Source organism: Lithobates pipiens, unplaced genomic scaffold (genome assembly GCF_037356315.1).
Source record: "Lithobates pipiens isolate NorthernLeopardFrog02 unplaced genomic scaffold, aLitPip1_a1.2 Scaffold_18, whole genome shotgun sequence".
Lineage (NCBI taxonomy): Eukaryota > Metazoa > Chordata > Amphibia > Anura > Ranidae > Lithobates > Lithobates pipiens.
This window is the reverse complement of record NW_027507758.1, coordinates 27,849,593-27,874,677: the sequence shown is the minus strand read 5'-3', so window position 1 is coordinate 27,874,677 and position 25,085 is coordinate 27,849,593. Positions and strand designations below refer to the sequence as shown.

The 25,085-nt window shown below is 42.6% G+C and overlaps 1 protein-coding gene across 2 annotated transcripts in view; it reads right to left on the bottom strand.

The window, feature by feature from the left end:
- TRMT6 (tRNA methyltransferase 6 non-catalytic subunit) overlaps positions 1-25,085 on the bottom strand; it is a 77,560-nt gene that overhangs the window by 39,836 nt on the left and 12,639 nt on the right. Inside the window, exons 2-4 of one of the 2 annotated variants that reach the window (XM_077485501.1) lie at positions 24,116-24,240; positions 17,542-17,651; positions 5,461-5,552 (exon numbers count right to left, since the gene is read on the bottom strand). In XM_077485501.1, coding sequence (XP_077341627.1) covers positions 5,461-5,552; positions 17,542-17,651; positions 24,116-24,240 — 327 coding nt within the window. The remainder of the gene's footprint in view (positions 1-5,460; positions 5,553-17,541; positions 17,652-24,115; positions 24,241-25,085) is intronic. The other variant, XM_077485502.1, reaches the window with a different exon arrangement.

The window sequence follows — 25,085 nt, the reverse complement described above, 5'->3', positions numbered from 1 at the left end:
TAGAAATGCATAGAAAACCTTGCGATTTGCTTGTTTATAAAATGTTTTCTTGCGTCTTCCTGCTTAAATGCAATAATAAAAATAATTAAATAAACAAATTGTAAAATTAAAGCGGGAGTAAACCCAGTTTCAAAAAAACACTTACATTCCTGGCATGCCGGAAATGCTAACTTGCACATTGGTTGAGCTCTGAACCAAACTTTCAAACCATCCAATGGCTGGTGTCATAACTGATCACATGTGCAGCATTATGGCAGTTGAAGAATTATTAGAGGCTAAGATGGCAGCTTCCTTGACTGAAAACGATAGAAGGGTTTACTTCCACTTTAACCGCTAACCCTAATCCCCAACAAAAATAAAACAAATAAGACAAATTTATATATATATATATATATATATATATATATATATGTGTATGTGTATGTGTATGTGTATGTGTATGTGTATGTGTATGTGTATGTGTATGTGTATGTGTATGTGTATGTGTATGTGTATATATATATATATATATATATATATATATATATATATATATATATATATATATATATATATATATATATATTATATATAATTATTTTTTTTTTTTAAACCCAACAAAAAAAAAAAATTATAAAATGCGGATAATTGCTGAAAAACATTGCAACAAATGGAGAAACATGATATTGGTGAAAAAAAAAAATAAAGAAAACCAACACTCAAAAACTCTTAAAAAAAAAAAAAAAAAACAGCCGCACAAAAGGGGCTTAAAAATGCACCATAAAACTCTAGAAAAATAAACGTGACGCTCAAGTGTGAATGCAGTCTCAAGGAGAAATAGGAAGTAATAGAAAATGTTCTAAAGCAAAGCAAAATCCTCACCAGGATAGTGGTCAATGACATTTGAGTCCACTTGGGAGATCTCCCCTCTACTCCTTTTCTGGTGGCAGAATTTTATATAGAAGATCTCTACTTATTTTGTTTTGGCAACAATGATTACCAGGAAAAAGCAGGACAGTTAAAATCCTAGTTTTGAGTTCAGGTGAAGCCATGGTTTTGCGAGACTCTTCACCTTGAGGGGATTCTTTTGAAATTGCCAATTGGTTCTTCTAGAGAGATATTTACCTCCTGTGTTCTAACAATTAAAATTTGAGGTTGTTCCCATTTTCCCTTTTAACCAAAACTGAAAAAGCACTTTGGTTGGAGGACCTTTTCAGCTTCACACAAGAATGGTTTGTTTCCACCGATGGAGCATAAAATCAACAGAAAAGTAAAGGCGGCTCCACATGTCTCGCACACTCGTTTTTTAAAAGGAGTTTTTTCTAAAATGAAATGCATCAGAAGGACAAGGTTGCGCGAGATGTCCGAAAAATGAATAAAGTCCAATTGAAGGCTGGAACCCAGAAAGCCAACTTTATTTTCCAGTAACGTACATTCACAGATTAACATGTCATATTATGGCAATTTGCTCATCTGTCACACTTCGGAATGGAAAAAAACTTTTAGTTAGTAACTTAGAAGGCCCAGAAATAAGAGGATATGCCGTCGTGTAGATTTATTTTTGAATTTAAAATATATGTTAAAGGATCGATCCATTCAAGTACCCAATGTATTTTATTTTTTTTATGTATGTATTTATGTGTATCTTGACAATGTTGAGTATTATTATGAATGATTTGTAAATTGTCTGCAAGATTTTTTTTTAAATGTGAAAATTTTAATAAAAACAATTAGAAAAAATAAAAAATATCCGAGTTGGATGATTATTGCATAAGTGAAGAATCTTGTTTTGGATCCATGTACAATAAGTCATCATTCATTTATAACATTGCAGAATATTTTCCTGCAAAACAGCAGCTGACTTTCATCAATTCCAATTGAAGATATGGAAAATAAATGTCAGCTGGTAATCTTAGAGTTTTCTATTTATGAACAGGAAAACTGTCTATTGAAGTATTAACATGAACAGCAAACACTGACGCATTTCATGAAAAGGTTTTTTAGATTAGACAGGTAAATTGTGGGTGACTAATACCTCTGCTGAATAGGATAATTGCTTATGGCTGTGGAACAGAAGGAAATCCTAACACACATTTTCCTTCTTTACCATCATTTACGGTCTGAGATTGGATTGCATGAATATTTATGGCGTGTATACATTTCTATTGTACTTGCTGCTTTAGAGTTAAGGCTTAACTTTGGGGAAATAACAAAACAATTATATGGTTTGGCTGCATCGGAACTGCAAGAGCCAATTGCTTGTTTAAGAGCAGGGGGACATAGAAAAAGATGATCCACGTACCCAACCCTCCGCGCTGCTAGACCAGTTCCATTAAATGCCGCCTCTGCTCTCCAGGTTCCGGGGTCGTCAACCAAGGGACATGATCTAACCATCACCTGCCTCTCATCAACAGGTAGGTCACGATCCACAGGTTGCTGACCCCCGATCTAGAACATATAGAGCAGTGATGGCGAACCTTGGCATTCCAGATGTTTTGGAACTACATTTCCCATGATGCGCGTGCACTCTGCAGTGTAGTGGAGCATCATGGGAAATGTAGTTCCAAAACATCTGGGGTGCCAAGGTTCTCCATCACTGATATAGAGCATGTGGAGACCAAATAATCTTTGATGGTTGTGTAGTTGTGTTCTAGTTTGTCTCATTGCTTGTCGATCACTTTTATTGGACAGCTTGATCACATAAATGTGGAGAGAAAAGGAATGGCATGCATTGCGAAACTGAATTATATATGGAACACTATTGTTACAAAGTATGCAGTTCTCACAATGCAATATTTTTGCACAATAGTGGTCCTTTAAATGGTTGGGATCATTATATATATATATATATATATATATATATATTATATTATATATCTCATACAGCTTGCAACAGCAACCCCGATCACTGCAGAGCTCAGACAATTTCTGTCTCAGCAGGAAAGTCACACAGCAACTGCTCAGTTACCACTATTCCTAAATACGGTTTTCCGAGAAGCGCCAGGCGGAGGAGCTGATGCAGCAGACTGAGAACAGAAACCACCTCGGGGGGTATAGAGGTGACGTCAGGCACATAAAATAAATGGTAAAGCTTTAATTATCAGCTTTCTGTTTCCTGCTAGTTCAGCATCGATCAATACTGGATTCACTGGCAGAAAAATTCTACACGTCTAAAAGCCCAAAAAAAAAAAAAGAAGACGAATACAAGACTTGAATGAAACAAATTTTTTTACATTTTTTTTTTTTTAATTTAAAATATATTTTCTTTAGGACATATGCATGAAGAAAAAAAGTCTCTTTGCCAGGTGGTTAAGAACGCTACATGTCCTCAAACTATTGGACCATTGAGACCCACCAAGACCTCCTTTTTTTTCCCCCTCTGGTCCTCAGGGGTTCAAAGATCATGCTTCCTATATAGAGATCTAGCTAAAGATTCCTGCGGAGTGCTCTCAAGAAAGGAACATTGACTAATAAATGTGTGCCCTAGAGAAGATCATAGGAAGCCCTGTCCTTTCCATTTAAAGTGGAGGGCCACCCTGAAAACAAAAAATATTAAAAATTACAAAGAAATATTAAAAAAAAAAAAATGAAAATTTTTTTTTTTTTTTTTTACTTACCAGAAATGCCTGTTGCTAGGCACTTACTCCTAATCTTCCTCTTCCTCCTCCGCGGAGATCTTCTGTCTTCGTCGCGGCGTCTTCTGGGTAATGAGTCGCGCTGTGTTCTGGGAACTGTGTGTTCCAGAACACAGTGCGTCCCGTTCAGAAAGCGCTGCGGGACTCGCGCATGCGCAGTAGCTGCGGGACTCGCGCATGCGCAGTAGGAAACGGGCAGTGAAGCCGTAAGACTCCACTGCCTGTTTCCCTTACAAGGAATGGCAGCACCGGGACCCGAGAGCCGAGGGACAGGTCGGCCTCGGGCGGCCGACATTGCGGGCACCCTGGACAGGTGAGTGTGTTGATTAAGTCAGCAGCTGCAGTGTTTGCAGCTGCTGACTTTTTTTTTTTTTGTATAACCGGCCCTCCTCTTTAAGCCCTGAGGAAGGAAGAATATTGGTCCCCTGAATGTGTTGACCATCTTCCTATTGTTACACCATTATTTGTAATAAATGATCTGATACTTTTACGGTGACTGCCCCTGCTGCTCTTTCGGTTGAGATCATTTTGATATTTCAATTTTTGGGTCATCGCTCTTTGGGAGAGCTCTTGCACTGTGGTAGAGCTGCTGTGGTTAAAGTGATATTATATAGGTTTGTTTCTTTTGTTTGTTAAAAAACAAAACAAACATGTTCTACTTACCTGCTCTGTGAAATGGTTTTGCACAGAGCAACACTGATACTCTTCTCGGGGTCCCTTGCCCCCGTTCCCCTCCACTTGACCAGTGCCCCCAATAGCAAGCCGCTTGCTCCCAAGCCCCACTCTATGAATCCAGAAGACAAAGAGCCTTTACTCTGCCCTTTCCCTGCTCTCTCCTCACTGGCTGTGATTGATAGCAGTGGGAGCCAATGCTTTTGTGCACATTGCTGGATTGAGATGGGGCTCAGGTAAGTAATGGGGGGGGGGGGGGGGAGAAGCACACAAAAGGTTTTTTTGTCTTCATGCATAGAATGCATGAAGGTAAAAACCTTCAGCCTTTACAACCACTTTAAGTCTGAAGTTATAAATAAGAATAAAAGAAAAAAAGGAAGAGGACATACAGTGGAACATCCCTTTTTAGATGAAATTTCACTTTAAATTCGGATATCTAAGAATATAGCACCAAATCTGGCTGTAGGAAAAACAAATAGGAGAGCATTGCCAGGATGTGACAGCAATCATTTATTAGTAAAATCTTGGGACAACAGAACCCGTTTAGAATTATTAAAGGAGTTGTAAAGGCAGAAGGTTTATCTTCGTGCATTCTATTCACTGAGATAAAAAAAAGCCTTGTGTGCAGCAGCCTCCCTCACACTAACATGAGCCCCCTCTCAATCCAGCGATGTCCATGAGTGTCTCGGCTGTCCGGGACTCCCCTCATCATTGGCGCCATTGGCTCCTGCTGCTGTCAAACAAAGGGGTGGGGGTCAAACAGCAGCTCTGTGTCTGAATGGATACAAGGAGCTACAGCTCGACTCGGGTGCCCCCCATAGCAAGCTGCTTGTTGTGGGGGCACTCAAAGGGAAGGAGGGGCCAGGAGAGCTGAAAAAGGGACCTGATAAGAGAGGATCTGTACTACTCTGTGCAAAACCAACAAAAAAAAAAAAACTTTTTTTTTTTTTTTTATATAAAAATAACAAACAAGGAGACTTTACAATCACTTTAAGCCAATAAGTGATGTGAGACGTAGAAATATGACTAATCAGCATTTTTCATTCATTGGCCAGATCACTGAAATTGCGCAGAAAGTACTGGGTTTTACCTCTTTGCGCTCGGCTCATACCTCTTTGCTTGAATTAGCCCACTTTAACCAACCGTAAAGCAAATTGTATTATATGGAACTTACTTTTTCTTCTTTTTCTTGATGTATTTCTCTTGGGCAAACTCAGTTTTATCTCGAAAAGTTGTGCTGTTTTCTATAAGCTGTTGAACAATTTCCTAAAGGCAAAGAATTAAAAGGTTTGATTCTTAGTTCTGTACATAGAGATTTTCATACGATTTACTTGAAAAAAAAAAACATTTTCTCTACCAGACACCCTAGAGCAGTACTTCTCGCAGGTACAAATTCTCACTCTGCTTTCCAAACTGGAGATAATTGAATGTATTCCTTCCTAAAACTGTAAATTATGTAATGTGCAGCACAATCTACAGAATATATTAGTCTGGAGTATATGCAGTATGGTGTACAGAATGCATCGTGCCAAAATATAGGGCTGAAACAACTAAACGATTAAATCGACAACTAATCAATTATGAAATTAATCGATTATGAAAAAAGTAAAATTGATTAATCGGCCGGTAACATAATGGGGTTACCAAAAAATAAAATAAAAAAATTTGAGCCCTTTATAGTACAAAGAGCAAATAATTGCTGCTGTAAATATTACTTTCACAGTTCTACGGTAAAAAAAATTATTTTTTTGTACTATAAAAATTGTAGTTTTTTTAACCCCATTATGTTACTAAACATCTTAGACCTGGTTCACATCTATGCGTTTTTTGCAGAAATACACTACAGTTCATTTGCACGATTTGCTATGGGACACGTTCATGCAAAGCGGTGCTTTTTTGGTTCAATCTACTCCAATAGAGACGCTGCAGAGAAGCATGTAATGTGTTTTTGCAACAATTTGTGTTTTTTATTCTGCCCAACAACAAATTGGCCAAAAAAATAAGCAAAAAGGCAAATTGCAGCAAAATCACATGTGCAAAAATCAAAACGCACAGCAAAAAGCACAGCAGAAACAGATCAAACGCAAACTGCATACGTGTGTACCGAACCTTATGCTGGCCAAACCGATCAATTTTCAGATGAGAATATTCAGACGAAAAATCTTTGTACAGTCGCTGAATGAAATTCTCACTTGTTTTAACATTCTGTTTTTAAAATGAAGGTAATTTCTGAATGAAAACCACATATACTGTCTGAAAATGTATTTGACCAAGCAGTTTTCTATCTCCAAATTTTCCCTTCACTGTGGTTGAAAATGAACGTCAATTTGACCCCACTAACGATTAGAAAATAGAACGAAAGTTCTTCAAATGACATTCTTTTTTGAAAAAAGACTTTGTTTTTAATAAAAAAAAAAAAAAAAAAAAAAAAAAATTGATCTCAGTCTAATATTTACCAGATTCACCCTCTAATAGTATATCTCCTCTAATAGTATATACAGTACATCTCTTCTGTCTGTTATTCTCAGAGTGGATTAGATATTTTGCTCCCTAACCATATAGTTGGTTATTTATATTTACCATTGCATAGAGACATTTAAGAATAAACTGCCTTTTTTTTTTTTTTTTTAACTTGACATAGAAACTAAATTATACACCACACTTACACTTTTTTTTTTTTAAGGTTATTAACTGATTAATCGAAACAATAATCGGCTAACTAATCGATTATGAAAATAATTGTTAGTTGCAGCCCTACCAAAATATACAACACATTGCAGGGCTTGGATGCACTGAAGCGTTTAGAATATTGCACAGCATACACCCTGGAATGGTTCAGATCAGGGGGTCTCCAAACTTTCCACAGGGCCAGTTTACTGTCCTTCAGACGTTAGTGGGGGGGCCAGAATGTGACCAGGGGGTGAAGAAAATGTCCCGGTGTCAATGGTGCCCCATCATTGGTTTCAATGGGAGAGAAAAAGTGCCCTGTTGGGGAAGTCAGGAACAGGAATTATGTTGCATTGTTGGTGTCAGTGGGAGGAATAGTGTCTTGCATCAATGGATGGGAGGAAAAGTCCCCAAGGGCTGGGTAAAGGCAAGCAAAGGGCAGCAGTTGGGGACCACTGGTTTACAGTATGTAATATATAATACCTCATACAGTGTGGAGCAATGCTGCCCCACAAGAAAAAAAATTTAATTAAAAAAAGCCCCAGAAGTAAATTATAAAGCAGAACTAAACCCACTTATTTAACGGTTTAAAAGAAACAGTTACATTCCAGGAATGCGAACTGACAAATTTGCTTGCGTCCCCAACCAAAGGATCGAACCATCAAATGGCTGGTGTCATAACCGACCACATGTGTGGCACCATGGCAGTTGCAGATCAAAAAGAAGCTGTAAAGGATAGGAGGGTAGTGTTGTCCGAGCTGTTTGGGCCAAGCATCAGTTTGGCCCTGAACAGCACCCAAATTTGCAGGGTGCTCAGCAGAACATCTCCCGCCAATCAACCTACAATGCACTGTGCGCTGCACTGCAACAGACCACTGCGAGAGCCTCGATTGGGCAAAGTCACAATGGCTTTGCCCAATCATGGCTCGGTGTTCATAGTCCCAGCCCACACTATAAAAGGTTCCTTCCCACAGAGCCTTTTGCAGTGTGAAGATAGAGATAGAGCAGGGCTAAGCAAGCTAGTTAGTGAGAGTGTAGAGTGTCAGTGCAGTGTTCAACATCATTACATTTAGTGAGGTATACAGTGCTGTATATACTTTTTTTGTTCCCGTCAGCCGCAGTTCGTCTTACTGCAACACTGGTGTTGCCCCCCCTTTTTTTTTAAATTATTACATAATATATACTACAGCCCTCAAAAATTCCACTCGCCTGCTCACATTCTGCGAGTGGATTTTGAGGGCTGGCGAGTGTGGGCTGCCTGGGCTGTATGGGCGCCGTTCTCCCAGCAATTGCAGGGGAGGAGAGAGTTGCCCCCTGGTTTTAGAGCGCCAGGGAACATAAGAGCTTTAATTTCAATAGCCGTGTGTCCCCCCCCCCACGTGCCGTCATATACAGCCCCTCTTTGTCTGGGCACTCAGACAGATGACTCGTCCAATCCTGGGATGGGCAATCTATCAAAGTTCCGCGCATGAGGGGGAGGGGCTGTATATGACGGCACGCGGCGGGGAACACACAGCTATTGAAATGAAAGCTCTTATGTTCCCCAGAGCTCTGACAAACCAGCTCTCCTCTCTCTTCCCCTGCACAGGTAGATTGGATTAGTGACACAGGCTGCACTGGCTGGCACATATTTTTATAACTTAATTCTGCATAAAACATTTAAGTGCCATTTCACGAGATAATTTATGAGGGCGTGTTTAGGGGTGGAATTAAGGGCGGGGCAACTGGTGGCGAGTAACCCTTGAGGCCTGGCTAGTAGCTCAGGACTTGAACTTTTGAGACACAGAAATAGAGAGAAGTAGATATATCTATCGCTATCTAGCTACACACGCACACATAGTTTTTTCAATTTGTGTCAGCAGCAGTCTCCAATTGTACACAGTTTATTTAATTTTTAATTCTTTTTTGTTGCTGGGGGTTTTTTTTTTTGCAATTGTTGTTCCCGTGCTCCCCCCCCCCTTTTTTTTTAATTGTCAGCAGCAGTTTGTCTTTTACTGCAACACTGGTGTCCCTCCTTTTCTATAATTTTTTTTTAGGGATTTTCACATTTGCGTCAGAGGCAGTCCGCAATTGTACACACTTTACAGTGCACCAAACACCATATTTCATTAAATAAAGTGCATCCAATCACCCATTTCCTATTATCTAATAAAGTTGTGTAATAAGTCCCCCCCCCCCCCCAAAAATCATGTCTGGTAGGCCAGCAAGGAGAGGCAGACATTGCCACGCCTCTATATAAAAGAGGCCAGCAGTATCTGTGTCCACAGGCAAAAGGTGGACGTGGCCCATCCTCAGGCAGGGCACGCTTGTCTCTTTTTACTGATGTTGGCCGTGCTATCCAGCCACAGCATGCAGAGGAGGTGGTGGACTATAATATTCCGACAAAAGTTCCATTAAGGAAGTTTAATTTTTTTTTTTAAGTCCCTAAACTTTTGTTCAAGAATTTACAAAATTGGATGATCAGAACTAAAGTGGTTCTAAAAGGCAGAATACTAAAAGTATTGCGACACCTTTATATAATATATATATATATATATATATATACACACACACACACACAAACTTTAATGGTGTCCTAGTCCATAGAGTTCAATATTGAGTTGGCCCGCCCTTTGCAGCTATAACAGCTTCAACCCTTCTGGGAAGGCCGTCCACAAGGTTTAGGAGTGTGTCTATGGGAATGCTTGACCATTCTTCCAGAAGTGCATTTGTGAGGTCAGGCACTGATGTTGTATAAGAAGGCCTGGCTCGCAATCAACGCTCTAATTCACCCCAAAGGTGTTCTATTGGGTTGAGGTCAGGACTGTGCAGGCCAGTCAAGTTCCTCCATCCTGAACTCGCTCACCCATGTCTTTATGGACCTTGCTTTGTGCACTGGTCCAAATCAGGTATAAAAAAGGGATGTTAGCGTGGCGGTTCTGCACTCAGTAACTGTCACGTGTGTCCTATATTACTGATAGGGGGCACATGTCATGGGCCAGTCCAGAGAACGTTAAAAAAGATGGCAGACAACAGTGTTAGTGCGTGGATGGAACAGCGGGTGATGACGTTTCTTGTGAACAAAGTCGTAAAACCCGCAGATATCTACAGAAAACTTCAAGCACAGTACGGCGAGGAGACGCTCAGACGCAGTAAGACATTTGAATGTTGTAAACGTTTAAAAGATGGCCATATGTTCATCAGCGATGATCTCGGCCGTGGTGGTTCCCAGGCTACAGCCGTCATTCCTGTGTCAATCAGCACGTGGAGCGCCTGATCTTGGATAAATCGACACATAACCTGCCGTGAAATTGCACAAGAGACAAATCTCTCTGTGGGAACTGATGATGAAGTGAAGTAGGCTGTCCTAGGATGGTTCAGGTGTCCTGACAAATCTTTCTATGCCGGAATGCTTTTAGCCATTAGCTAACCACTTACCTACCGGGCACTTTCACCCCCTTCCTGCCCAGGCCAGCTTTCAGCGCTGTTGCACTTTAAATGACAATTGCGCGGTTGTGCAACAATGTACCCAAACAAAATATGTATAGTTTTTTTCACACAAAAAGAGCTTTATTTTGGTAGTATTTAATCACCACTGGCGTTTTTGAATTTTTGCTAAAGGAAAAAAATTAAAGTGAATAAATGTTTTTTTTTCATACTTTGTTATACAATTTTGCAAACAATTAATTTTACTCATTCATTGATGGGCACTGAGGAGGCTGCGCTGATGGGCACTGAGGAGTAGGGGTGAACATCTTCACTGGTCTCACGATTCGATTACAATTGTCTGGTCAACGATTAGATTCCGCGATGCATCACAATTACGGACGTGCTCCCACTTCCGCTTGGCCCACCAAGCGGAAGTGGGGTGGCCCCTTCCTCCCTGCAATCTTCTGGGGCACATTACAGGTCCCAGAAGATTGCAGGACAGCGCAGTGAGAGATGCACACCGGGCTGTGAGGCCGCAAGCTGTCACAGCCGGATGCCCACAGTAGTATTGCCAGTGCCCTGGACGGGCAGGGGAGAGAAGGGAGGGTTTGGGTGGCCACGTCGCTGGATTGTGGGACAGGCGAGTGTCTTTATCAAAAGTCAGAAGACTTTTTTGTAGCTGCTGACTACTAAAACAAAAAAAAATTACTGGAACTCTGCTTTGAATTAAAAATAACCTCACTCCTTTAAAGTGGAGCTCCACCCAAAACTGGAACTTCCACTTTAAGCACTCCTCACCCTCTGACATGTCACATTTGACATGTCATTTTTTTTGGGGGGGGGGGGGGGGGGGGTTTGGGGAGTCCTCCTTTTAGTGGGACTTCCTAGGTGACTCCTACTCTCACCCTAGGCGGCCCCTCCCTTCCAGCAATCTTCTGGGACACAACACAGGTCCCAGAAGTTTGGCTGGCCAATGGCAGAGTGCGCCTGGCCCTGAAGCCATAAGCTGTCATGGGCAGGTGTCACTGCCCACAGTAGATATGATGGCTCTGAGGAAAGGAGGGGGGAGGGGAGCGAGGCTCAGTGCGGCTGCATCGATGGACCGTGGGACAGGTGAGCATCCGTTTATTAAAAAAGTCAGCAGCTAAACTTTTTGTAGCTGCTGACTTTTAATAAACTAAAAAACGGGTGGAACACCGCTTTAACCGGTTCCCGACCAGCGCACGACGATGTACGTCGACAGAATGGCACGGGCAGGCATTTTGGCATACAGGTACGTCCAATATTCAATGCCGCCCTGCCATCGGGAGCGCGGCGGCGCGCTGCCGCGCTGGTCGGGACCCCCATGAGTCCGGTCGCGGGACCCACAGACTCGATCGCCGCGGGCATCCCCGCGATCGTCTCACGGGACGGCTGAATGGAGGAAATGCCATGTAAACAGCATGTCTCCATTCTGCCTAGCAACTAGTGACGCTGATCTCTGCTCCATGTGATTGGAGCAGAGATCAGTGTTCACTAAATGAAAGCCCAACCCCCCCCACAGTTAGTAACACACCCCTAGGAACACTTAACCCCTACACTGCCACCCACTGGTTAACCCCTTTACTGCCAGTGTCATTTACACAGGAATCACTGCATTTATATAGCAGTGATTACTGTATAAATGACAATGGTCCCAAAAATGTATCAAAAATGTCCGATGGGTCCCCCACAATGTCGCAGTCACAATAAAAATTGCTGATCGCCGCCATTACTAGTAAAAAAATAAAAAATTATTAATAAAAATGCTATAAAACTATCCCTATTTTGTAAACGCTATAACTTTTGCGCAAACCAATCAATAATCGCTTATTGCGATTTTTTTTTACCAAAAATATGTAGAAGAATACGTATCGGCCTAAACGGAGGGAAACATTTTTTTTATATATTTTTGGGGGATATTTATTATAACAAAAAGTAAAAAATAATGCGTTTTTTTCAAAATTGTCACTTTATTTTTGTTTATAGCGCAAAAAATAAAAACCGCAGGGGTGATCAAATACCACCAAAAGAAAGCTCTATTTGTGGGGGAAAAAAAAGGACATCAGTTTTGTTTGGGAGCCACATGGCACGACCGCGCAATTGTCAGTTAAAGCGACGCAGTGCCGAATCGCAAAAAGTGGTCTGGTCTTTGACCAGCAAAATGGTCCGGTCTGTAAGTGGTTAAAGAGTGCACTAATCCAGTGCACTGCAGGGTACAGGAATTCACACACATGGCTGCTGGGAGGTCAGGAGGGATTAGAATCCACAACTTACAAACAGCCCTGTGAAGTTCCCTGTACGGTCTCTGTGCTGACAGTTCTCTGGGCTCCCCTGTTTGCACCTTCCAGCACACTAGGAGCACACAGTGGAATGTGCAAACTGGGGGGGAATGTCAGCAAAGAGCGCGTGTAGGAGCCAGTATAAGTAGGAAACACATTTGTACTCTACATACTGCTGTTAAAATACCTGTGGTAATAAATTCAGAGTTATAATCCATTAAGTGCCCACCGCTGTATGTGCATTTTAAAATATATGCAGCTTCATACCTCATGTCTTAGTGTGTGTATATAACTGTATATGCCGCTCATGTGACTGCCCGTTCCGGCCCGCCTCTCTCCTGACATCAGTGGCGCTGACTTCAGGAGAGAGACGTGAGAGGAGAGAGGCGGGCCGGGCAGTCACATGAGCGGCATGTACAGTTATACACACACTAAGCAAAGAGGTATGAAGCTGCACGTATTTTTAAAAACACATACAGTGGTGGTCACTTAATGGATTATAACTCTGCATTTATTACAAAAGTTATTTTGACAGATACGCTCAGAGCGCTCTTCCGCGAGGGGCGGAGCAAGTCGGGATGATGTCACCCGACATGGATTTTTCGGGTCACATGCATAGATGCCACAGCATTGGGGACACCCGAATCGCGATGCAGCGATTAAATTCCGCACCTGAGGAGGCAGCACTGATAGGTGACCCTGATGAAGAGGCACCGATGGACACTGATCGGCAGCACTGATGGACATGTTTGGGACTGCACTGATAATCCGTGCCCTGATTTTCAGCAGAGATGTCCCTTTTACAGAAGACGTTATCGGTTCTCTTCTCCTCTTATGCGGTCAGCACAAGGAAAGATGAAATAAAAACAAACACACACACACACACACACACACACACACACACACACACACTTCTTTCTCTCAGCTGGCATTCTCCTGCCACTGATCTGCCTGTGCAGCGCCATCTTGAAAGTCCTTTTCTTGGTTTTTATTCTAATCATACACAGACATAGTGCAGCTCTTTGCCAGTAAAAGGTGCAATACACTAGTACCTCATTAGTGACCATGTAATAAAAGCCGTATGTCCAACAATGGGTATATGATGAGTAATGGGTCTGCAAGTCATGGCTGCCACCAACGTAAACCAGAAATGCAGTAGAGCTGAGAAAAACAAGGTGAATCATAAAAAATAAAAAAAAAACAATTAAATCAATTTACTAATCAAAATAAATAAATAAAAAATTATCAGAAAAATCATTAAAAAAATAAAATTAATTAGTTTTTTTTTTGAAGATTTTTCTGATTATTTGATTAGTAAATAGATTTTTTAGATTTCTTAGAAAAAGGTTTTAAATGACTTAATTGGCTAATGTTTTTAATCTCTTGATTTACTAGCGTTGCGATCTTTTATCATGAGCCTTTCTCCTTCCCTTTTTTCCTTTGTGTTCAGTAATATTGCAAGAGATTTTTTATTAATTTCTATGTGTTCCTTATATTGTATATAATGTCCTGTATGTTTACACCAATTATTGCATTTGCATGCACATGGACTCCGCCCCCCTGTCCCACTATATAAGACTGCTTCCCCTCCCCATCCTCTATGCTTGAAAAAGGAGTGCTGCTGCCATACCATTCGCAGAATGAAAGCTCAGAAGCGCGTCACATAATAGTGATGTCACAGCCCCGCGCCACCACGTGCGTTCCAAGCCTTGCTCTGGATGAGCCCTTACACTGCATGGCCGTCTTCCACCTTTCAGCGGTGAACAGCGAGGACAAATAAGGAATTAGCAGCGCAGAGTGCCCTGGCAACCTGATGTCCCAGCAGGCCTCCCACCACACCAGTGATAAGTGGATCTCATCGTATCCTGATCATCCATCCTCACCCTGCTCTTGGACAATATCCAGTTCATCTATGTGCAACATTGCTCTCTCTCATGTGAGTTGATATTGCTTTTTTCTAATTAAAGTGCTTTACTATCTATTCAGAGGCGCTCCTCTCCTTGTTTTTCTCAGTTCCCAAAGACCTAACAGAGATTTACAGTGTGTCCAGGCATGAGCAGGTAATTCCACATCATACATATCAGGAGGCAGTGGGACAAAGAATCTTGTGATTTTAAAGCCACATATGCACAAAAACGCTGCAGGTCCAAAATGCGTGGGATCACCTTTGCATTCATAGATGTGTTGTAAGCCTCCGTTAGTTCTTTGGAACCTGGCAGAGACTTGTGGTGTGTCTGAAAATGCACAATGACTTCCAAGATGGCGGCACAAATGTGTACCAGTCAGAGCCCTTCCATCTCAAAGTTGGCCACTCAGCTGTCAGCTATTTTCTACCTCCTATCTCTCCACAGTGACTCGCCTGTTGATATCCTGCTAGTCAATCCTGCCTACTTAAGCCGCCCAGCCCAGATGATCTCTGCCTTCGCCTTAGTCACATCTCTAGAGACGCCCCCCTGTTAAAGACTTGCTTGGCTGACATTTCTTCTGGCTCCCTGACGTTTTGGCTTGTCTATCCGTTCCGGTTCCTGAACTCTGGCTATGTTTTGACTATGTTTACGCTATTTATCTTTTTATTAAACAAGTGTGATTTAACTGTACTTCTCAGTCTGATCTATGGTTTCTGACAAAACCAAGAGAACTACAGCTGCAGGGCAGTGGGTGGGCTTAGATGAGAAATCAGAAGTGGGGGGCAGGAGAAGAAAAAAAAAGGTATTTATTATGGGGGGACACAAATTGCAAAGATGGAAGCAGAATAGAGAGAGAGCTATGGGTAGTAACGGTGCCGATACCGAGTATTTGCATAAGTATCGGTACTCGTGCGAAACGGATACTTTCAAGCTCGGGTCTTTGAGCTGTAAGTGGGGATGAACAAAATGTTCTTCTGTTTAACCACTTAATTTACTCTAATCAGCCTTAATTAACTCCCTATTCTCTCTTTTTTTTCTTTTCTTCTTTCTTTTTTTGCTTTGTTAGTGAATATTTTCACACATTTCACATAAAAAAATAAATAAAAAAAAGCGCAAAATTAAAAAAACGAAATCAATTTTATTTGTAAATTACTTTTCATTTCTTTGTATCATTGGTGACAGCTAGGGGTGCAACGGATCGGCACCAGTCCGTGATCCGAACGGGTCACCCCACTCGGATCGTCACACGCCGCGATCTCGGCCTTAGGAAAGGCTGCGGCTTTGGCCTAGTTCTGGAGCTGCGGCCATCTTGGTGCACCCGTCGGCGTTTACAATGTGATTGCGCCGTCATTTCGGCGAGATCACCTGTAAAACCCGCGTCATCATGACGCCGGTTCCTCTCTCTCCTCTCCGTACAGCGAAGGGGAGAAATCGGATGGCAGCAGCGCTGTGGGCTGTATCTGTAGAGCCCACAGTGCTGCTCTGTGACAAGTGCAGTCACAGCCATCCCTCTATACTCGCCAATACCCTGCCAATATCCAGCCATACTCATCCATGCTCAGCCAATATTACATTGGGGAAGATGACGTGGATATTACAGTGGGGACTATATGGTGGTGGAATTTTCACAGGTTTTTGCAAATTCAATTATTTGCTGATCCCAAAAATGATCCGATCGGTGACTCTGATCCGAGGAACGATCCGATCTGTGAATTTTTTGATCTGTTGCACCCCTAGTGACAGCTGAAGTGTAAACAAAACAGCTGCGGCAGGTATAGGTAATTGGTATTGGCGAATACTAAAAGGGGATGAGCCACAATGACGCCGCCCCTGCGCATACACACGGGAGCCACGACTTACATCACATGACTCTGAAGGAATGGCACAGGTATGTCGTTCCTTCAGAGTGCATGCGCCGGTGACATCACCGCCTGCATATCAAGTACATAATCACCTAAACGGCGCACGTTTAGGAGACATTTACTGTACCTCTAGGTAAGCCTTAATATAAGCTTACCTATAGGTAAAAATCATACGAGAGTTAACTCCCACTTTAAAGCGGCTCTTCACTGCATCTGACACTACAAACCGAAAACACAATTTAGTTCACTTTTAATATTCAAAACGTAAAACGCCGCTATCGATCCATATCCCTATGCTTTATATTTTTAAATCGCCCCTCCAGCATTTCTGGCCGTGGCCAGCTTAAGTAAGGGCAGATGATTCGTGTAGCATTTACTTCCTGGAATCCATCTGCTCTTAGTTCAAGCATGCAGGCAGGAGTGTGTGCTTAGCTGAGAAAACCCCTCCAGAAGACTCCTGAGATGTAGGACATGATTTTCCTAGGCAAGAAACCAGAAAGTAATTAAAGACATGTAACAAAAAAAAAAAAAAAAAAAAAAGAATTCTACAACATGTAAATTCGATATACTTTCCTATTTACTAATGCTAGCAGCACAAGGATTAACAATAATCAATGCTGACTGGGAGAGTGAAGTTCCACTTTAAGTGCTGCGAAAAACACACAGCGGGCAAATATCAATTTGCAAAGAGCAAGTCTGCACAAGAATTATAATTGGAGGCCGATTATTTACATCCTAGAGTAAGCCCAACCGTGACTGGTTCTTGTAAGGGGGTCCATTAGGATCCATTTTTACAAGCAGGTTCTAATTTATCCCTTTATGAGTTCGGACTTTTAAAACGAGAACAATCTCTCATTAAATAAGGAATGAAATAAATCCAAAAGGAAATGACCAATATTCACATGTGAAATAAGCCGCCTAGCTCTCTTCTCCCACAGAAGAGCACATTGAAAATGTAAAAGGAAACATTGACCTGGCGTAAGCAGAGGCTAAACTAGCCTAAGTTTGTCAGTCTACATAATGGACGAGGTTGCTGTATGCAAAATAAAGGCAAGTGTGAAAAAAAGAGAGCCAGAGTTCTATGCATGTTAATGCAGCAAATTGAACCAACCTGGCCTTTAATGCCTTTTTCCTTCAATGCTTCAATGTCATCTCTGGTTAGTTTCTGAGATTTTCCATCGTCTATTATATTCCGGTTGTCAGCACCTGCTTCCTTAGGCTCTGGAGAGGAAAAATATTTTTTTTTTTAAATCAGCATGAAAAATGCATGTTCTATATTTCGGTGCAGAGATTAGGCATGCATCTATAACTGCTGTTAATATAAGTCCCCCTTCAACTCCAAGGCATGCTGGGACTTGCAGTTTTTTTTTTACTTGTTTTTTCGTTTTTTTTCCCCAACCCAAGGGAACCCTTGAGTATTCTTCCTAAATATTGAAAAAATGACAGAACGCATCCATTAAATAGAAATTGCAGTCTATGTAAAATATGTTAATCATTTTCAATGGCAGAACTGTTTAGATCGAGGGTCTCCAAGCGTTTTAAACAAGGGGCCGGTTTACTGTCCTTCAGACTTTGGGGGGGCAGACTGACTATTGGGAGAATAACATGTCCCGATGTCAGTGGAAGGAACAGTGCTCTCATCACTGGCATCAGTGGGAGGAATCATGCCCCATCATTGGTGTAATTGGGAGGAAATGTGCCCCATATTGGTGTAATTGGGAAGAAATGGGCCCCATCCTTGACATCATTGGGCCCCATTCATTGGAAGGAATTGTGCCACTCATTGGTGCCCCAAGGGCCCAAAAAAAGCTAGAGAAGGGCCACATCCAGCCCCCAGGCTGCAGCTGGAGACCACTGGTTTAGATCTACAAATATAATGGATTTTCTCTGATTCTGAAGCAGATGGTCTACTGATGCAAAAAATCTAGAGTTAAACTCTATTTCCAGGAGTCTCTTAGGATAGCATAAAAACTGGCCATGCTGGGCTTCACTCACAGTAGGGAAGGTCCTGGGATCTGCCTCTGAGACTTGGAATTTGGCCCAAAGAATGTGAGGGGAAGAAGTGGACTTTTGGCTGGCCACTTTCAGTTCTGAATCCTTGGCATTTAGGTAGCCCGCATCGACAAGTACAAGAGCCAGGTTCAAGTATGCCAGACACGTCACCTACTTACCTATTTTGGGTGTTTGTGGTTTGACCCACCCCCCCACCGCTCTTCATGTTGGATTATTGGACCTTTATGATGGCCCCTTGTTTTGGCACGATTGGTTCTCTCTTCCCAGGCCTAGGGTGTATTGGTCAAACCAAGCAAAGTTACAGCTGTTTTTTTCAGGTCCAAATAATGATAAAACTTGACTTCCTCCAGTTCTTTAAAGGTGTGTTGTTCTCAGGACTTTAAGCCCAAAGCCTACCTGCTTCTACTCCCTTTACTTCAGTAAGTTTTGAGAAAAAAAAGTTGAGGAGTGGTACATGTTACAATCTTTGGGCTTCCCGTAGATTATGCAATTTTCTTTCCTTCAACTATGGGATTAAAGTAAATTGCTTGATTCCCCCATCACAGTCAGTGTTTATGGGGGAATCCCTCCCGCTACTGTATTCTGACAGCTGGCAGCAGTAACCGTAGGAATAAAACCCAACAGGCTGGTTGCACCGAAGTCAATAAACAGATCAGCTTCAGTCCAACTTGTCTGCCCATAGATGGATCGAAATTCAGTTGGTTCCTGCTGAACTCACCACATTTCAATCTGTCCATGGCCAGCTTTACTGGCGTTCAGTGAGTGGAAGCAAGTGGCTCAAAAGATGGTTGGCATTGGGGTTCAAGGTCAGAGATCAAGGCTCCTTTTAGAAACTGGAGAAAGTTTTTATCAGGAGTCCGGTCTTGAAAAAACAAATAACGCTGCTTTGTTTGACCATTACCCCTAGCAACAGCAATAATCCCTGGTGCTGGGAAGACAGAGCCAACTGTGCTCAACAGGGCTACAAGGGGCCACTGTAAATGTCCAAGAGTCCAACAGAAAAAAAAAAAAAAAAAAAAAAAAAAAAGGGTGGGAGGTGAAACCATAAATACCCAAAATAGGTAAGTGGATGACATAAGTGAAGTCTCATTTACCTAAACAAAGCCGGTGCCACTCGTGCCTGCAGTCACCGACGCTATCTCCTCAGGTACCCGATGAGGGCACAGTGGTGCATACCCAAACATCTTAGACCCTGGGTTCACACCCCTCTGATGGATCTCGGAAAAACCAAAGCAGTCAGCAGACCGCTCCCTCCCCTCACAATCAATAGCCCGACACTCAAGGCCTGATGGCAGGTCCCAGGCCCTACCCCCACCGGGAGTGAAACCTGTCATCACCAAGACAATTTGGAAAAAACAATTCCTTAAACTAGCCTCCACCACTCTGCTGTCATGGCTGAATGCCAAGCCATTCTGACCAATAAAGCTGCAACACTTCCAGGTAGTGTCCACTCTCTGCACCAATGTGTTGGTTTAATATGGTGGGCTACCAGAATGTCCAATATGCAGGTTGAGACTAGCAAACTTCTGCACTATCAGGAAGTGCTGAATCAGAATGGCCTGCATTACGGCTGATGGAGGCTTTGAAGGCTGCTGCAGGCATGGGACTGTATTTTATACCAACTTTTTTGTTTTTTGCTGCCAATCTCTGCGAGAGGCAGTGGTGGCCAATTTATACAGGGCGCGGCCCCCCTAATCCATGCGTGGCACCAGACGCATGGATTCCAATGGGGGATTTTTTTTTTTTTGGAAGCACAAAAAAAAGCCTAAGGCCGCGTACACACGGGCGGATTGTCTGCCCAACTAAGTTCGTCAGACAATCCGACAGACAGTCCGTCCAACATTTGAATGAACGGACTTGACCACACACGATGAACAGACAGTCCGCTGAAAGCTTGCGCGATGACGTGTACAGCACGTACGACGGGACTAGAAAAACGACGTCCAATACACTGCAATGCAACCTTCGGCCGTGTAAATCCTTTCTGAGCATGCGCCATACTTAGTCCGTCCAAATTGCCTACACACGAGCGGACTGTCCGCTGAAACCAAGTTTGGACGGACAAAATTACGGAAATTCCGAAAGACTTAGTCCGTCAGACTGTCCGCTGAAAAAGTCAGCTGAAGCCCACACACGAGCGGATTGTCCGCTGAAACACGGTTCAGCGGACTAAGTTGGGCAGACAATCCGCCCGTGTGTACGCGGCCTAAGGCTCTAATTGGCTTCAGAAAAGGGTGGGCTCGGGGCACAGTACTCCCACCCAGTTGCGTGACAATAGGCAATTAATATTCGCTATTGTCTTTCCGATTGGCCAAGAGGAGAAGCTATACCAAGGAGCGAGGAGACGCAGGGGAAGCCACACCGCCGTGAAGCGGAGGAGATGCAGGGGAAGCTGTGCCACCGTGAAGCTGAGGAAGGAGGAGACACAGGGGAAGCCACACCGCTGTGAAGCGGAGGAGACGCAGGGGAAGCTGTGCCACCATGAAGCTGAGGAAGGAGACGCAGGATTAAGCCGCCGCCGCCTAGATGGGTTAAGTGCGAGGACCGAGCGATCAACCGCCGCCCCCAAAATTTTTTTTTTTTTACTACCAGCTGCCACTGCTTTTAACCTGTTCCTGCCGGAGTCACACCTATATACGTGGTATTATGGAGGGGTGCTTGCTTCTGTGGTGTTGCATATATGTGCTTCTGTGTTTGTGTTGGAAGCGTGCACCATTGCATACTCCCAGCACTGAGATAAAGTCGTCATCTACAACCCTGAGTCGCATACTATTGGGAGCTGGGAGGACTGAATCCCATTCACACAATCACTGTTATAGCCTATCACGGTGATGACTCCATAAAACTTCCCCCTGTATTTTCCCCGTCTGAATAGAGAAAAAATATAAATACACTGCATCTACTAATCGGAATCAGACAAAATTTGTCTGTGTATGGTTATGGAAAATTCAGGATGCACTTGACTGAAACTGGCAATTTTTAATAAATATATAGAGTTTTGAATATATAAAATTGTACCGTATTATATTCAACTTTAATAAATATAATGAATTTAAAGCGGTAGTAAACCCACAAATTTTTTTTTTTTTAAACCTGCAAAGCAAAAGGCATAATGAGCTAGTATGCACCGCATACTAGCTCATTATGAAATACTTACCTTAGAACGAGGCCCCGACATCTGGCCCCGATCCACGCCGAGGGAGCTGACATGCTCCCTCGGCGTCTCTTCCGGGTATCGCGGCTCCGGCGCTGTGAGTGGCTGGAGCCGCGATATCGTCACTCCCGCGCTTGCGCGCGGGAGATTTCAGTCCGGCCGGACGAGCGCTGCCGGATTTTCACGGCGAGAACCCCCTTGTGCGCATGCGCCGCTGCAGTCAGCGGCGCATACCGAGGGGAATATCTCGGTTTAGGAGATATTTTTTTTACCTACAGGTAAGCCTTATTATAGGCTTTCCTGTAGGTAAAAGTTAAAAAATTGACCATACAACCACTTTAAAAAGAACAGTAGTTTATTGTCAGCCATTATCGGCACCTTTATCGCAAGAAAAGCTCAAGAAAAATGCATCCCTTTAAATTCTATGTACAGTTGTGCTCATAAGCTTACATACCCTGGCAGAATTGATGATTTCTTGGCCATTTTTCAGAGAATATGAATAACACAAACATTTTTCACTCATGGTTAGTGTTTGGCTAAAGCCATTCTTTTTATAAATCAAACGTGTTTAGTCTTTTTAAATCATAATCAAACATAAAGTACCCAAATGACCCTGATCAAAAGTTTACATACCCTGGTGATTTTGGCCTGATAACATGCACACAAGTTGACACAAAGGAGTTTGAATGGCTATTGAAAGGAAACCATCCTCACCTGTGATCTATTTCCTTGTAATTGGTGTGTGTCTCTGCAAATTATATTATATATATATATATATATATATATATATATATATATATATATATATATATATATATATATATACACACATATACACATACATACACGAGTTTCTGGATGCCTCACAGGCTCTTGCATCTTTCATCCAGTGCTGCACTGACATTTCTGGATTCTGAGTCATGGGGAAAGCAAAAGAACGGTCAAAGGATCTGTGGGAAAAGGTAGTTGTATAAAACAGGAAAGGGATATTCAAAAGATATCCAAGGAATTAAGAATGTCAATCAGCAGTGTTCAATCTCTAATCAAGAAGTGGAAAATTAGGGGTTCTGTTGAAACCAAACCACGGTCAGGTAGACCAACTAAAATTTCAGCCACAACTGCCAGGAAAATTGTTCGGGATGCAAAGAAAAACCCACAAATAACTTCAGGTGAAATACAGGACTCTGAAAACATGTGGTGTGGCTGTTTCAAGATGCACAATAAGGAGGCACTTGAAGAAAGCCATTACTACACAAATGCCATAAAGTATCCCGCTTACAGTACGCCAAACAGCACAGAGAAGAGCCCCAAACCTTCTGGCACAAAGTCATTTGGAGTGATGAGACCAAAATTTAGCTTTTTGGCCACAACCATAAACGCTACATTTGGATAGGGGTCAACAAGGCCTATGATGAAAGGTCCACCATTCCTACTGTGAAACACGGAGGTGGATCGCTGATGTTTTGGGGATGTGTGAGCTACAATGGCACAGGAAGTTTGGTCAAAATTTATGGCAAGATGAATGCAGTATGTTATCAAAAAATACTGGAGGAACATTTGCATTCATCAGCCAGGAATCTGCTCATGGGACGTACTTGGACATTCCAACATGACAATAAACCAAAACACAAGGTCAAGTCGACCTGTCATTGGCTACAGCAGAATAAAGTGAAGGTTCTGGAGTGGCCATCTCAGTCTCCTGACCTCAATATCATTGAGCCACTCTGGGGAGATCTCCATTGTGCCGTTCATGCAAGGCAGCCCAAGAATTTACAGGAACTGGAGGCTTTTTTCCAAGAGGAATGGGCAGCTTTACCATCCGAGAAGATAAAGAGCCTCATCCACAAATACCACAAAAGACTTCAAGCTGTCATTGATGTTAAATGCAATACACGGTATTAAGAACTGGGGTATGTAAACTTTTGATCAGGGTCATTTGGGTAGTTTCTGTTGTCATTACGATATAGAAAGAGTAAACACAGTTGATAATAAATGGCTTCAGCCAAACACTAACCATGAGTGAAAGAAAAGTTTTTGTGTTATCATCCATATTCTTTGAAAAGGGCCAAGAAATCATAAATTCTGCCAGGGTATGTAAACTTATGAGCACAACTGTATGTTTTCACACCGTGTTAAAAATCTTTCTTGCTGCATTTTTGGTCAATTAAAAAAATACCTAACCAAAAGCGCACCTCCTTGTTGAAATGAGTTGAAAAACGCATCAATAACGAACCCGTGTTACGTTTTTGAGTTGCATGACCCATGAAAAACACCCCATAAGCACAGTAAAGTTTTACCAAAATCTCATGCAAACATAAATTTTTGGCTAATATATATTTTGGGCGCCGAAATTTCGGTGCATCCCTATGGGCAGTTTTACTGTGTGTAGTGATCACGCTCTCAGCACAAAATCCTCACCCACCACGGACGGACACGTGGGCGCCAAGACCCCCCCCGTCGTTGTACATGTGCGTTACGTGGGGGTGGCAAGAGTTTAAACTTAAGACATCAACTATACCTGCTGCTGCAGCTTCACTTCTCTTTGTTTGGAGATTTCCACCTCCAGTTACCTCAAACGTTGTGCCATAATGTTTGCCGACAGCGTTATCCAAATATATCCACTGCTTTTCAAATATTATTTTCCTGCAAAAAAATATATATAAAAACATTATGTGTAAATTTGACTTTGGGGTAAAATCAGGCATGTCCCAATGCAAAACTTAAAACCCAACTCCAGGGAAAGTAAGAGGTCTCCTGCAGTTGGGGCCAGCCCTGCACTGCAAGGGTTAAATGCTGGTTTAGGTCTAGGGCAGTGATGGCGAACCTTGGCACCCCAGATGTTTTGGAACTACATTTCCCATGATGCTCAGCTATACTGTAGAGTGCATGAGCATCATGGGAAATGTAGTTCCAAAACATCTGGGGTGCCAAGGTTCCCCATCACTCGTCTAGGGGATGTGAACAGCACTTTTAGTTACCTGTTCCTCCCCTCCCACAGCAAATGGTGCTCCCCTATGCTCCAGCAGTGGACTGTTCATTGGCATCCTCACATCCAATGCAGGACCAAAGACCTTGCATTGGACAACGTCAGAGGACCTGCAACTGTTGGAGTGTAGGGGAGAACCTGCAGGGACTGGCTTTACAGCCTGGAGGGGAAGATCGGTAAGTAAAACTACTTTTCTTGTTCCCTTAGACCACAGGTCTCCAAAATTTATGATCAGAAAGGGACAATTTATGGTCTTTCAAACTTTAGGGATATCAGACTATGGCCGGTGAGAGAAGAAAACATCTTGGCATCAGTGGGAGTAAACAATGTCCCATCATTGTTTTTAGGGGAGAATAATAGTACCCCATCAATGGTGTCAGTGGAAGCAAGAGTGCGCCATCAATGGTGTCAGAGAAACAGTGCCTCATTGTTGGTGTCCATGGAAGAAATTGTGTTCCGTTGCTGGGTGTCAATACCACCCCCTCAATGGTGGCAGAGGGAG